This window comes from Danio aesculapii, chromosome 13 (assembly GCF_903798145.1).
Source record: "Danio aesculapii chromosome 13, fDanAes4.1, whole genome shotgun sequence".
NCBI classification, from domain to species: domain Eukaryota; kingdom Metazoa; phylum Chordata; class Actinopteri; order Cypriniformes; family Danionidae; genus Danio; species Danio aesculapii.
This window is the reverse complement of record NC_079447.1, coordinates 7,119,585-7,133,974: the sequence shown is the minus strand read 5'-3', so window position 1 is coordinate 7,133,974 and position 14,390 is coordinate 7,119,585. Positions and strand designations below refer to the sequence as shown.

The 14,390-nt window shown below is 31.6% G+C and overlaps 1 protein-coding gene across 1 annotated transcript in view; it reads left to right on the top strand.

Moving 5' to 3' along the window:
- The first annotated feature begins 2,497 nt into the window (after positions 1-2,497).
- bsdc1 (BSD domain containing 1) overlaps positions 2,498-14,390 on the top strand; it is a 31,433-nt gene continuing 19,540 nt past the window's right edge. Inside the window, exons 1-7 of the mRNA XM_056471357.1 lie at positions 2,498-2,547; positions 5,326-5,383; positions 8,059-8,175; positions 8,349-8,516; positions 10,858-10,912; positions 10,987-11,102; positions 13,859-13,927. Of these exons, the coding sequence (XP_056327332.1) occupies positions 2,537-2,547; positions 5,326-5,383; positions 8,059-8,175; positions 8,349-8,516; positions 10,858-10,912; positions 10,987-11,102; positions 13,859-13,927 (594 nt within the window). The 5' untranslated portion in view covers positions 2,498-2,536. The remainder of the gene's footprint in view (positions 2,548-5,325; positions 5,384-8,058; positions 8,176-8,348; positions 8,517-10,857; positions 10,913-10,986; positions 11,103-13,858; positions 13,928-14,390) is intronic.

Here is a 14,390-nt window from a genome sequence, read left to right as displayed (position 1 = left end):
CGAAACGCATGCACATATTGCTCAGGGACTCTTCAATTAAGAGAGAGGCCAATCTGACCCTGTGACATCCTGTTAAACCTCACTTCCTGTCAGCCACTCACTGACAAACACAGCTGAGACTTAGCTGCTTGTGTGTGTGTGTGTACAGTAGAAGTCTGAATTATTAGCCCTCTTGTATATTTTTTCCCCCAACACATTTCTAAACATAGTAGTTTTAATAACTCATTTCTAATAACTGATTTTTATCTTCGCCATGATGACAGTAAATAATATTTGACTAGATAATTTAATTAAAGTGTCATTTAAAGGCTTAATTAGGCAAGTTAGGGGTATTAGGCAAGTCATTGTATAATGATGGTTTATTTTCCAGACAAACGAAAATAAATATAGCTTAAGGGGGCTAATAATATTGACCATAAATTTTTTTTAAAAAATTAAAAGCAAATTAGACTTTCTCCAGAAGAAAAAAATATTACAGTAAACACTGTGAAATATTCCTCTGTTAAACATCATTTGGGAAATATTTTAAATAAATAAATCACAGAAGGGCTGATCATTTTAACTTCAACTGTATGTGTGTGTGCGCGTGTGTGTGTATGTGTGTGAGCGCTGTGGGTCCCGGGGCCTCAGGTGTGGAGTTAAACACTCCCATTAAGACCAGATCCATATGGGCTCTTCTGAATTGTAATGAGGTGATAAACTCCTCGTGTCAATTCCATTATGAGCAAATTCATTTCTTGATTATGTGTAACAGAGTGACGAGACTAACTCGCTCCCTGGAGACTTCACGTCACTTATGGTTGTTTTCAGTGCTCTATAACACCAGACAATAGATCCTGATTTAAAATATACCAAATATACCTGAGTGTTGAGTGTTTTCTCAATTATAGATGTTGTTAAGTTTTGTCTATGCCAAATTTGTCAATATAATTTGACAAATGAGTTTTTAATGAATTATAAATACTTTATAAATTAATAAGTAAATGCAAATTATTTATTTATTTATTTATTTATTTATTTATTTGTTTATTTATTTATTTGTTAATTTATTTATGTGTTCGTTTGTTTATTTGTCTGTTTATTTATTTATGTGTTCATTTGTTTATTTATTTATTTATTTATTTATGTGTTTATTTATTAGTTTGGTTATTTATTTATGTGTTTATTTATTTATTTATTTATTTATTTATTTATTTATTTATTTATTTATTTATGTGTTTATTTATTAGTTTGGTTATTTATTTATGTGTTCATTTGTTTGTTTGTCTGTTTATTTATTTATTTATTTTTGTTTGTTTGTCTGTTTATATATTTATGTGTTTATTTATTTATGTGTTTGTTTATTTATTTATTTATTTATGTGGTCATTTGTTTGTTTGTCTGTTTGTTTATTTATTTATGCGTTTATTTATTTATTTATTTATTTATTTATTTATTTATTTATTTATTTATTTATTTATTTATTTATTTATTTATTTATTTATTTATTTATTTATTTATGTGTTCATTTGTTTGTTTGTCTGTTTATTTATTTATGTGTTCATTTGTTTGTTTGTCTGTTTATTTATTTATGTGTTCATTTGTTTGTTTGTCTGTTTATTTATTTATTTATTTATTTATATGTTTGTTTGTTTGTTTGACAGCTATATATGAGATAACGTATGAAGATCCTGACTTTTAAATCAAATTTAAATAGAAAAAGTAGAGCTATTATAAGTGCTTTTAAAACTAGGACTTTTCATCATCCATAATGTACATTTACATATATATATTGATATAATCCTAAGGTTTCAGATACATAGTAAACATTTTAACAAATTTAAACGAATGTTATCTATAATTTATGTTTAATTTATAGATAACATTTTATTGTGTATAGTGCACTTTATGGCGCTTAATACATTTGCTTATTTATTTAATTATTTATTTATTTATTTATTTTGCCTTAATATAATTTAATTTGTTTGTTTGTTTGCTTGCTTGTTTGATAGATTGATATGATGTTGACAATTTACTAATTTAATTGAATTATTAGGCTAGCTAAAATTTATAGGTAACATTTAATTATGTATTTATTGCACCTAATTTATTTAATTTAATTTAATTTAATTTAATTTAATTTAATTTAATTTAAGATAGATAGATAGATAGACAGACAGACAGACAGACAGACAGACAGACAGACAGACAGACAGACAGACAGACACGCACACGCACACGCACACAGATCATGTGAAGTGTTTTTTTCGGCTATTGCCGTCCCCTACAGGCCTTTAGTGTAATGACGGTGTTTTTCGCGTTTCATCACAAATCTTGACCCTTTGCGGCTACCTTATTTCATATATTTACGTAAACACATATTAATTTAACAAATTCAGCCATAATATCACCTTTTACCGTAATTTAATGGCTTACAAAGCTGTCAGAATCATTAATAAATTATCGTCACGTTGTTTAACGCGGTGATCACGCAGATTATTTTGACGCGCGGGTGAGGTCAGAGTTCAGGCCACACTGATGTCGTCATGCGCTGAAGATGGCAGACGGGTAAGCTTACACCACACAAATTCTCATTTTATCATTTTAATGCGCCACAAAAATATCATGATCGCATTCAGGAGTAATATTTGCACACTACCGAGTGTATATCAGCGCTGAATATGTGTTTGGGATGCTTTTAAATGATGCGTTTTATTGGCGGATGTGAAGGCGGAAGTCATACGGGTTTGTTTACAAAAATATCAGAGTCATGAACAAAAGTACACACCAAAGTCAACGCTGAAAAATCATCATATTCATATAAAACCATCACACATGGACGTAAAACAGACGTAGGTCACGTATATTACCGTAGAACGATGACATGTGATGCTGAAGTAGTGAATTGATAGATTCGCGTGTCACAGATTGTTCTAGACTGTTAAAGCTAATTGAGGTAAAGTTAGTATTACATTCGCTCATTCGGATTTTCTCATTAATAATATAGTTTCAGAAAAGTGCTCTTTGCAAAATCTAAATGTTTTTTTCTTGAAAAATATCTAGTCAAATATTATTTACTGTCATCATGGCAAAGATAAAATAAATCAGTTATTTGAGATGAGTTATTAAAACTATTATGTTTACAAATGTGTTAAAAAATCTCTCCATTAAACAGAAATTGGGGAAAAAAATTTACGGGGAATAATACTTCAGGGGGGCTCATGAGTGAAATCATATTAGCAGCCAATGAATGTCAAAGCACAACATTATTCACAGTCAATTAAATACTGCTAATGTTGCTTTATAGTCTACTTACATGTGATTTTAGACCCAGTATTCAAAGTAGCTTGGTAAACATTATAAAGAAGTTGTCACTGTTCAAAAATGAACGAGTGTGTGAATATAAAAGTAATTTTACCTCAATTCAGAGGTGGAACAATGTACTTAACATGAAGAAACATTTAATCATTTAGTTTGGGAGTGTGCAAAGTGTTAAAGTGTTTTGGCTTGATTATTACTATTTTATTAAAATAGTCTTATTTCCAAACGTTTGTATATCCTCCAAAAATTATATTCTTTGGTTACTCTTTGCAACAGACCCCTTTCATTGTGAATTTATTATTAATTTATTGCTTTTCTGGCTAAATTTTACATTCATAAATGTCAATTTTCAAAGAAACCCCCTTTTTTATTTTGAGCAAAGATTTTGATTTACAGTTGAAGTCAGAATTATTATACCCACTGAATTATTAGCCCCCATACCCCCTCCCACCGTTTATTTTGTCCCAAATTTCAGTTTATCGGAGAGATGTTTTCAACACATTTCTAAACATAATAGTTTTAATAACTCATTTCTAATAACTTATTTATTTTATCTTTGCCATGATGACAGTAAATAATATTTTACTAGATATTTTTCAAGACACTTCTATACCGCATAAAGTGACATTTAAAGGCTTTACTAGGTTAATTAGGTTAACTAGGCAGGTTAGGGTAATTAGGCAAGTTATTGTGTAATGATGGTTTGTTCTGTAGACTATCGAAAAAATATATAGTTTAAAGGGGCTAATAATTTTGACCTTAAAATGGTTTTTAAAAACGTAAAAACTGCTTTCATTCTAGCCGAAATTAAACCAACTTTCTCCAGAAGAAAAAATATTATCAGACATAGTGTGAAAATTTCCTTGCTCTGTTAAACATCATTTCGGAATATATTTAAAATTATACCACAAAAAAATTATATCGTGACAGGCCAATCTGCATCCAAATCAGTTTACTATAGTGGTTTATAATAGATTTATAAAAGATAACTACATATAATGCAAATAGAAGTACAAAGTGTTTGCTTTAAAGTTTCGAATAGCTTCTGCAAAAATGGATAAAATAATGAACCATCGTCATTCAGCAAAAAACGACTTGTATACTAGCATGTCCTTATTAACATATACAAAACACTAATCTTAAACAAAATGCGTGTGTATTTAATTCTATTTTAAATGACAAAATATTTGCTGATGATTTGTGAGACAAAGTATAAAGATTTAAAAGTAAAATTAATGAGTTTTTTGGGACTACATTTGGATGAGTCTTAATATTACCAAATGATTATGCCTAACCATTTTATTGTTGCTATATACAGTTGAAGTCAGAATTATTAGCCCCCCCTTATGTTTTATGTTATGTATTATGTTTAACAGAGCAAGGAAATTTTCACAGTATGTCTGATAATATTTTTTTTCTGGAGAAAGTCGTATTTGTTTTATTTCGGCTAGAATAAAAGCATATTAAATTTTTTTAAAAAACATTTTAAGGTCAATATTATTAGCCCCTTTAAGCTATATTTTCTTTTTGATAGTCTACAGAACAAACCACCATTATACAATAACTTGCCTAATTACCCTAACCTACCTAGTTAACCTAATTAACCTAGTTAAGCCTTTAAATGTCATTTTAAGCTGTGTAGATCTTGAAAAATATCTAGTCAAATATTATTTACTGTCATCATGGCAAAGATAAAATAAATCAGTTTTGAGAGGATTTTGGTGAATTTGAGATGAGTTATTAAAACTATTATGTTAAGAAATGTGTTGAAAAAAATCTCTCCATTAAACAGAAATTGGGGAAAAAATTAACGGGGAATAATACTTCAGGGGGGCTAATAATTCTGAGTTCAACTGTATATAGACTATGGTTAAATACTATTTTGTTCTGAATAATGGTATGATTTTTAATGCCTGAAAGCTTTTAATCTCTGAACCATTTTGTAATTTTTTAAAGTGACAGTGTTCAGAAGATACTGCAGAAATTAGTAATATCTGATGGCTTTGAATGGTGTGTTGATCACAGGGAAGGAGGATGGTGGGGAGGCTGGCTGACACAAAGCTTCCAGAGCGTCAAAGACAAGGTCAGACAAATCCAGTGTCTTTATTAATAAGAAGTATTTTAGGATGTTTAGTTATGTGTTTTAAGAAGAGCAGTAACTGATCTATCTATTGTGTTTATGCATCAGTGTTATATTAGAGCATAGGTTTTGAACAGAAAAGTCATCATCAGTTGTATTTAGTGTTATATGTAAGTAAATTATAATATTAATAGGTATTTAGTTAGTATTTATTGGCATGCTATATTTGGGTACATTACATGGTAACAGTGTTTTAAACTTGTAATTTAGTTTAAGTAGTAATTAATGTATTCTCACTAATAAATGCATTTGAGATCTGCTCTTTTAATATCCCCATAACTTTAATTTGGTCTTTTAAATACATTTTATTTTTTTTGATGCATTACATGGCAACAGTGTTTTAAACTAATAATTTAAATTAATTATTAATGTAGTCTCATTAAGAAATACTTTTGAAATCTGTCCTTTTAGGGTGCTTTCACATCTGTAGTTTGCTTCATTTGGTCCGGACCAAGGGCAATAAATGATACATCGCAGCATTTTTTTGCCGTCTTTGTGTTGTTTTCACACCACACTGCTGGCTTTGGTCCGAACCAGATGAAAAGAACCAAAATGCAGTCATCTGACAAAATCCACATCTCTCATTGGCCAGATGTTGTCGAACAAATTTCCTAAACTGCTTATCGATTGGTCAGAATTCACGTGCGGGAAAATGCCAACGGAACTCCCGCAAGAAAAACAAACCGGCAGACACAAAATGTTGCTTTTTACCATGGAGCTACGACTGCACTGACTGATTGTATCCCTGCTCATAGCATACTATACAGTTTGTATACATCACTTTAGACCAGGGGTGTCCAAACTCGGTCCTGGAGGGCCGGTGTCCTGCAGATTTTAGCTCCAACTTGCCTCAACACACCTGCACGGATGTTTCTAGAAAGCCTAGTAAGTGCTTGATTAGCTAGCCCAGGTGTGTCTGATTGGGGTTGGAACTAAACTTTGCAGGACACCGGCCCTCCAGGACCGAGCTTGGACATGCCTGCTTTAGACAAACTACAGTTCCAGCCGCAGCCGCGCTTAATTCTTGAAAACAATGTTTTAAAGCATCGCAGGTCTCTTCAGGGGAAAGCGTGAATTAATTTTGCTAAACTGCGACATGGTCATCTTGCGGAAATATTACCTCCATGCCCCATAATGCACAGCGCATCAGCCTACGGCAGCTGGATAAGTTCAAAAGGCTCAGTATTTTTTGCAATTGGGTCTGTTTTAGTTCGGATCATATTCTCACCACAAAGTAACAGCTCCAGGGTTTGTTTGAAAGTGTACCGAGACCACCTCTCCAAGGAGGTCTCGGTACGCTTTTTTGGTCCGCTTTTGGTGCGCACTCGAGTACGATTGCTGCATTCACACCTGCACCAATAGGGAAAGCAAACTCTAGTGCGATTCAACCGAACTAAATAAGGCACGTGTGAAAGCACCCTTTAACTCCGTGTACCCGGTACTGGGTCCGTGACGTCATTTACTTCCTTATTTTTAAAATTTTAAAGGTCCATACTGGCCTAATACCCCCATAAGTGGTTCTATTCTCTCATCAGTCATCAGTCTCTCATCAGTTTATTATAACACAGACAACATATACAATTATTTTAATCCCTTTCAACAATGTTTTATAAAAATTCACAGGGTGTTCTTTAAAACGATACCAAACTTTTGCATTTACAACTCTGCATGTTGATTTGGGAAGCTTTTAAATTTTGGTCTGCAAAATCCAAGCGGAAACCCCAAAATAGCACTTGACTTTATATCCCATTAACTTTCATTTTCATGTCTTTTTTAGTATATTTTTTACATTGCTTGGCAACAGTGTATTAAATTAGTAATGTAGTCTATCATTGTTTTTTGGTTGTCAAGTACTTATGTATATCTAATCTATTTACTGAACACATAATGTGCATGACATCAACACTTTTCACAAAATCATATATATTTTATAGTCGTGCAATGGTATAGTTTTCAGTAACTTGCACATTTTCAACAGTTCACATATTTACACCCACCTGTACTTTATTTTTATGTTTTTTTTTTTTTAACCTTATAACTTTTTATTTGCTTCAGTGTTGAAACTGTTATGTACAGTATATAAATTTTAGATATTCAGCATGAAACCAGATTTTAGACACTAGTGTAGATTAAATTAGTCTTTAGGTGCACATTTGTTTTTTTTCAATCTAATATTTTGTGAAAAATGTTTTTAGATTTATCCATTAAAATCATTTTGAGATGTTTTGTGGCATCTTTAAAAGTGCTAAAAATATAATACTCCTCACCTATTTTCAGTTGTGAAAATCTAATGAATATCCAGATTCTATAAAGATTCCAGCACTGAAGTTCTTGATTGCCTCCGCATTCACAGTTGTTTCTTCAACGCATTTTTGTAAATAATTATGAGTTTAAGTAAATTACCTAATATTTTCTGTGTGCCATTTTTGTAATATTGTATAATGTTTCTTTCAATTAAAGGGGCATTTCAACCAAGTATAAAATCAATGAATAATAATGAATGTGTTCATTACCCTCACAAGTGGTTGTAAAAAGTGCACATGTAGAAGACTAATTGTATTAAATTGGCTTTTCAATTTTATGCTGATGTCTAATATACATATATTTGAACTCAACAGTCAGCCGAGGCTTATGAGTTCATCAAACGGGACCTGACCGAATTCTCCAGCGTGGTCCAACATGACACGGCATGCTCTGTTGTTGCAACAGCGAATGCAATTAAAAGCAAACTGGCAGTAAGAAAACTATTTTACAACAACAACAAAACAATGTTAATGCTTGCCTTTTGTTTGCTTTAGTGTAGTGTTTGGTCTGCCTTGCTAAAGTTAGACATAACATTTATTTTGGTAATCCATAGCCGCAAAGTATGGGCTGTAAACTATTTTAAAATCTCATGGTTTTTTTTTAGGTTGAAGGTTCATCAGAGACCACAGAAAAGGTGAAGAAGGGTATTACAAACATACTAGGCGTAATCACAGACACTTTAGCCCCGCCCCCAGACAAGACCATTGACTGTGATGTCATCACTCTGGTGGCCACTCCTACGGGCACAACAGAGGTGTACGATAGCGGCAAGGTCAGATACATTTATGTGTACTAACTAATACATCTGCATCTTTATATATACATATAAAGTCGAAGTCAGAATTATTTTATCCTGCTGAATTATTAGCCCCCTGTATATTTTTTCCCCCAATATCTGTTCAACAGAAAGATTTTTTTTTTAACCATTTCTAAACATAATAGTTTAAATAACTCATTTAACTTCATTTCCAATTTCTTTAATCTTTGCCATGATGACAGTATATAATATTTGACTAGAAATTTTTCAAGATACTAGTATTCAGCTTACGGTGTAATTTAAAGGCTTAACTAGGTTAATTAGGCAAGTTGGGGTAGGCAAGTCATTGTATAACAGTGGTTTGCTGTGTAGACAATTGAAAAAAAACAATATTGCTGAAGAGCGCTAATAATATTAACCTTAAAATGGTTTAAAAAATGTAAAACTGCTGTATTCTAGCCGGAATAAAACAAACAAGAAGAAAAAATATTATAGGAAATACTGTGGAAACACCCCTGCTCTCTTAAACATCATTTGGGAAATATTAAAAAAAGAAAAAAAAAATCTGACCTCTTTCTAGGTATATTAGAAACTTTCAGGCAGGTGTGTTAAAGGAAGTTGGAGCTAAACTGTGCAGGACACTGGCCCTCCAGGACCGAGCTTGGACACCCCTGGTATACAGCTATAAAAAATATTAATAATAAGGATTTGCTTTGAATTTCTCAGTGTTTAGTAGATTTACTAGTTATGTGGTTATGTTATTAAATGTTAATATTTTATTTTACTATATATTGTTATTAAAAGTGTTTTTTTTTCTTTTTAGAACAAGTTTATTTGAGTAATAAAAGTTTTTTATTTATTTGTTTTGATTGTAACATAAAAAGTTATTCCACTAAATATTGATTTCTTAACTCTTCTGACGTTAGAACATTGATATTGTCTTGTCTTAAAATGAATATAAATGTGGCATCTTTTCCATTTTAACCATGATTTATGCTTTAATGGCAACATTTTTGTTTCAAACTTGGAAGACATGATATCAATAGCTTGCAGTACCAACACTTAAAATAAATCCAGAGAAACTGAGAATGTAAAATTATATAATCAGCATGAAACTAAATAAACAAAATATTTCATGTACATAGGAAGCAGATTAAACTCTACTTTACTCCAGCGTCATTCAGCACAACAGACATCAGACCTACAGTTGAAGTCAGAATTATTAGCCCCCCTTTGAATTTTTTTTTCTTTTTTTAAATATTTCCCAAATGATGTTAAACAGAGCAAGGAAATTTTCACAGTATGTCTGATAATATTTTTTCTTCTGGAGAAAGACTTATTAGTTTTATTTCGGCTAGAATAAAAGCAGTTTTATTTTTTTATGAACTATTTTTAGGTCAATATTATTAGCCCCTTTAAGCAAATTTTTTTTTTTTGATTGTCTACAGAACAAACCATCGTTATACAATAACTTGCCTAATTACCCTTACCTGCCTAGTTAACCTAATTAACCTAGTTAAGCCTTTAAATGTCACTTTAAGCTGTATAGAAGTGTCTTGAAAAATATCTAGTCAAATATTATTTACTGTCATCATGACAAAGATAAAATAAATCAGCTATTAGAAATGAGTTATTAAAACTATTATGTTTACAAATGTGTTGAAAAAAAATCTTCCCTCCGTTAAACAGAAATTAGGGGAAAAAATAAACAGGGGGGCTAATAATTCTGACTTCTACTGTATTCACATGTATATTAATTGTGACTGATTATGTACAAAATGAAAGTTTATACTTTATATTTGTGTGTGTTCTGTGTATACTTATTATGTTAAAATAAATGCACGCACATACAGGTATATACTTAAAAATATTCACATGTATATTAATATTTCTATACAATTAAGCTATAAATAAACCTTTTCGATACATTGGTGTGTATTCATGTGTACACCATAAATGGATAAAATTATGTAAACATGAACTTTTGTTTTGTGTGCAATTAGTTGCAATTAATCGCTTACAGCACTATTATATTTAGGAATCAAACAACATACTTAATTGTACCTGTAGTTATTCTAATAGTTAAAAGAACAAGTGATGATATTTAATATTGATGTATTATCTATTAATTAAATCTTACATTTTAAAAGGCCAAGTGGCATGTATGATAGTGCCAAATTGGAAATGTATAAAATGACAATTATTTGGTATTTTGAGCCTGCATTATGATGATACATAAATTACACACAACCTATATTTCAGGTCACTTGCTAAATAGAATAAAGCTTTCATTAATTTATTAAATTATGGGGTTATCATGCCATGTTATTAAAAGCTGTAATGGGTTCCCTTTCAGGCTCGACTTTACAGTCTTCAAGCTGACCCTGCTACTTACTGCAATGAGCCTGATGGTATGTAAATGCTTCATAGTATCTCCTTCTCACACAGTGAACTGTGTTGAATGTATATTTTGTATATGTTTCAGGCCCCCCACAGCAGTTTGACTCCTGGCTGTCCACTTTCAGTTTGGAAGAGAGGAAAGGAGAGATCTCTGAACTGCTGGTCAACAGTCCCGCCATAAGAGCCCTGTATACTAAAATGGTACGATGCAACCTTTCATTTCCTTCCTATTTCTGCACAGAATTATGTTAAAACAAAACTGCAGATTAATGCGGAATGATTTTGTTTGTATTTTAACTAACAACCTAAAACATTAAGTAAAAGATAATAACTTTTATTTAATGTTTACAATGCAAATCTAATTAGATCCACTTGTTTGGTAAACAAAACAAGCCTCTCATATAATACATGGTTTCCGCTTCATTCACTCTTCCATGGCGGGGCGCCACGCCAAAATTCATCCCGCCACGGCTACATTACAGCTTCTCATTCAAAACATTTTATTTTTTTAATAGCGGGTGATAATCGTACCAAAACTTATTAAAGGGTAAGTGAATTATAACCACGTGAACTTTTCTGAAACCGACCGTAGTAGTGCTGTGCATCATTTGTTTAACCCTTTAAGGTTACGTGCTGACTGACTGACTGGCTGACTGGCAGGTGCTTGATGCGTGAGGCCAGCAAACACGACGTGTAGCTGTTTCACTTTACTTTAGGACGCATTAATACCGCTCTGTAGGTCTATTGGAGACATTCATAAATATTCCTAGCAAATCTAATAAATGTTAGAGACATTCTGGTTACATAAACGCACTAAATCACACTTCAGCAGCGTTTATTTGAGAACGCACAAGAAGACCTGCGCTTCGTGTTTCCAGCCCAAAAGCTGTCGAAATCACAAGCGTTTATACACTGTTCTCAGTGGTGTTTAAAGAAACAGTTCACTATTTTTGGAGATTTTACAACTCATCTAGAGATAAATAGTTGAGTTTTACCATTTTGTTAAAATATGTTCAGCCGATCTTAGAGTCTGGCAGGATCAATTTTAGCGTAGCTTAGCATAAATCATTGAATCCGATTAGACCATTAGCAACTCGCTTAAAAATGTCAGTATTACTACACAATGTAATGACATAAGAGTCAAGCTTAATATAGGTATTTTTTGGAGATTACAACTCATCTAGAGTTAAATAGTTGAGTTTTCCCATTTTGTTAAAATATGTTCAGCCGATCTTAGAGTCTGGCAGGATGACTTTTAGCGTAGGTTAGTATAAATCGTTGAATCCGATTAGACGATTAGCGTCTTACTTGATGTTAAGAGTCCTAGCCATTTCGACCTAGAAAATAACATCCGTTCGTTTTTTTGTCAGTCTTAATACACAATGTTATGATACAAGTGTCAAGCTTAATATAGGAAAATTATCCAAACTTTTTAAAAAATTTTCTTAAAAAAAAAAAAAAACAAAACCAATATTTGAACGAGATGCTAATGGTCTAAACCGATTCAATTATTCATGCTAAGCTAAGCTAAAAATGCTCCCACCAGACCGAGATTGGCTAAATGGATTCTAAACTCAAATAACTCTAAGAGAGATGTAAAATAAACCTTTAAAAAAGTAAGTATTTCACATATTAATAAAAAATTAAACATTAAATTAAAATTAAACAAATTAACATTGGCCATGAAGATAGATAGATTTGATTCTGGCAAAAGTGAATTTAAGATAGGAAGGGGCTTAATTCCAGCAATTCTCAGAGAATATATGTCTGCATCAAAGTATCCTCATGCACTTAAACATGGTTTTGAAGATCATTTATAAAAGGACACCACATGCTAGTGAGCTTAGTCCAGGAACCTTTCAAATTGAGTCTTATTTTTTCCAAACACAAAAACTGTAACACATATTTTTTTTAAAAGGGAGAGAATGATTGTTTCCAATAAATTAAAATCAGGTCAAAAGAGACGTAAAAAAATACAGTCTTGTTTGTTTTTTGACAGATTATTATCATCACATACCGCACCGACATTCACTTCCTCTCTGACCATGATAAATCCATGCATAACTTACACATGGTTATTTAAAAGATGTAGAATCACCAACAAGCCTTACATGCCAGACTAAAATTACTGCTAAGTATATTGTGCTGTATTGTTTTTATTGGCTTCTTAGTGGTGTGTTTAAAGGAACACTTCCCCTTTTTTGGGGAGATTTTACAACTTAGCTTAGTTTAGCATAAATCATTAAATCGGATTAGACCATTAGCATCTCGCTAAAAATGTCAAGAGTCCTAGCTATATCGACCTAGAAAATAGCATCATTTCATTTTTCGTCAGTCTTGGTACACAATGTATCAACATAAAAGTCAAGCTTTTTTTTATACAGTTTTTGAGTGAGATGCTAATGGTCTAATCCGATTCAATGATTTATGCTAAGCTAAGCTAAAAATGCTCCCACCAGACCTAGAGATTGGCTGAATAGATTAAAAAATTAAATAACTCAAATGTTTAACTCTAGGGGAGATCATATGTAAAATGAGTATATGTGTGTATATATATATATATATATATATATATATATATATATATATATATATATATATATATATATATATATATATATATATATATATATATATATATATATATATATATATATATATATATATATATATATATATATATATATATATGTATGTATATGTGTATATATATATATGTATATGTGTATATGTACACACATTAACAAAAAATAATAATAACTAAAAAAACAAGCATCACCTGAATTAATTTTGTAGTTTATGTCTTTTATAACTTAACAAAATTTTTTTTATCCATTAACATTGGCCCTGAAGATAGATAGCCTTGATTCTGGCAAACGTGAATCTAAATTATGTTTTTGACTGCATGGTATTCTACAAAATAAGATAACTCATGAATGCATTATTGTTTGTTTCAGGTCCCGGCAGCAGTGGCTCATGCAGAGTTCTGGCAGCGGTACTTCTATAAAGTGTTCCAGCTGGAGCAGGTACAGCAGATCTGAGTAAAACTGACCCCTCAGAAATCAGGCTTATGAGCTTATCTAAACACACACAGCTCAGACGCTCAAACTGCACAATGACGTCAATATGAGTCGCAGGATACCTGCCAGCAAAACAGTTTTGGGTTGTTGGGGTTTTCTATTTGTTCTAAGCACTGTAAAACATAGGATTTCATTTGAAGATTGATTTAGCAGTGCCATCTGCTGGTCAAAATGTGCATTTACAATGTTTGATTTAGCAGTTTCCAATGTTTTACCAGTGTGTAGGTTACAGAATGGTATAGTTTTTAAAAATTTATAAACAGTTTGCCTTTTCAGTTGCTTTAAAAGCAGTTTTTTGTTGAAATCAGTGTCATTTTAAAGGGATAGTTCACCCAAAAATGTAACTTTACTCACCCTCAGGTGGTTCCACAAAAGAAGATATTTTGAAGAATGTAGAAACCTGTAACCA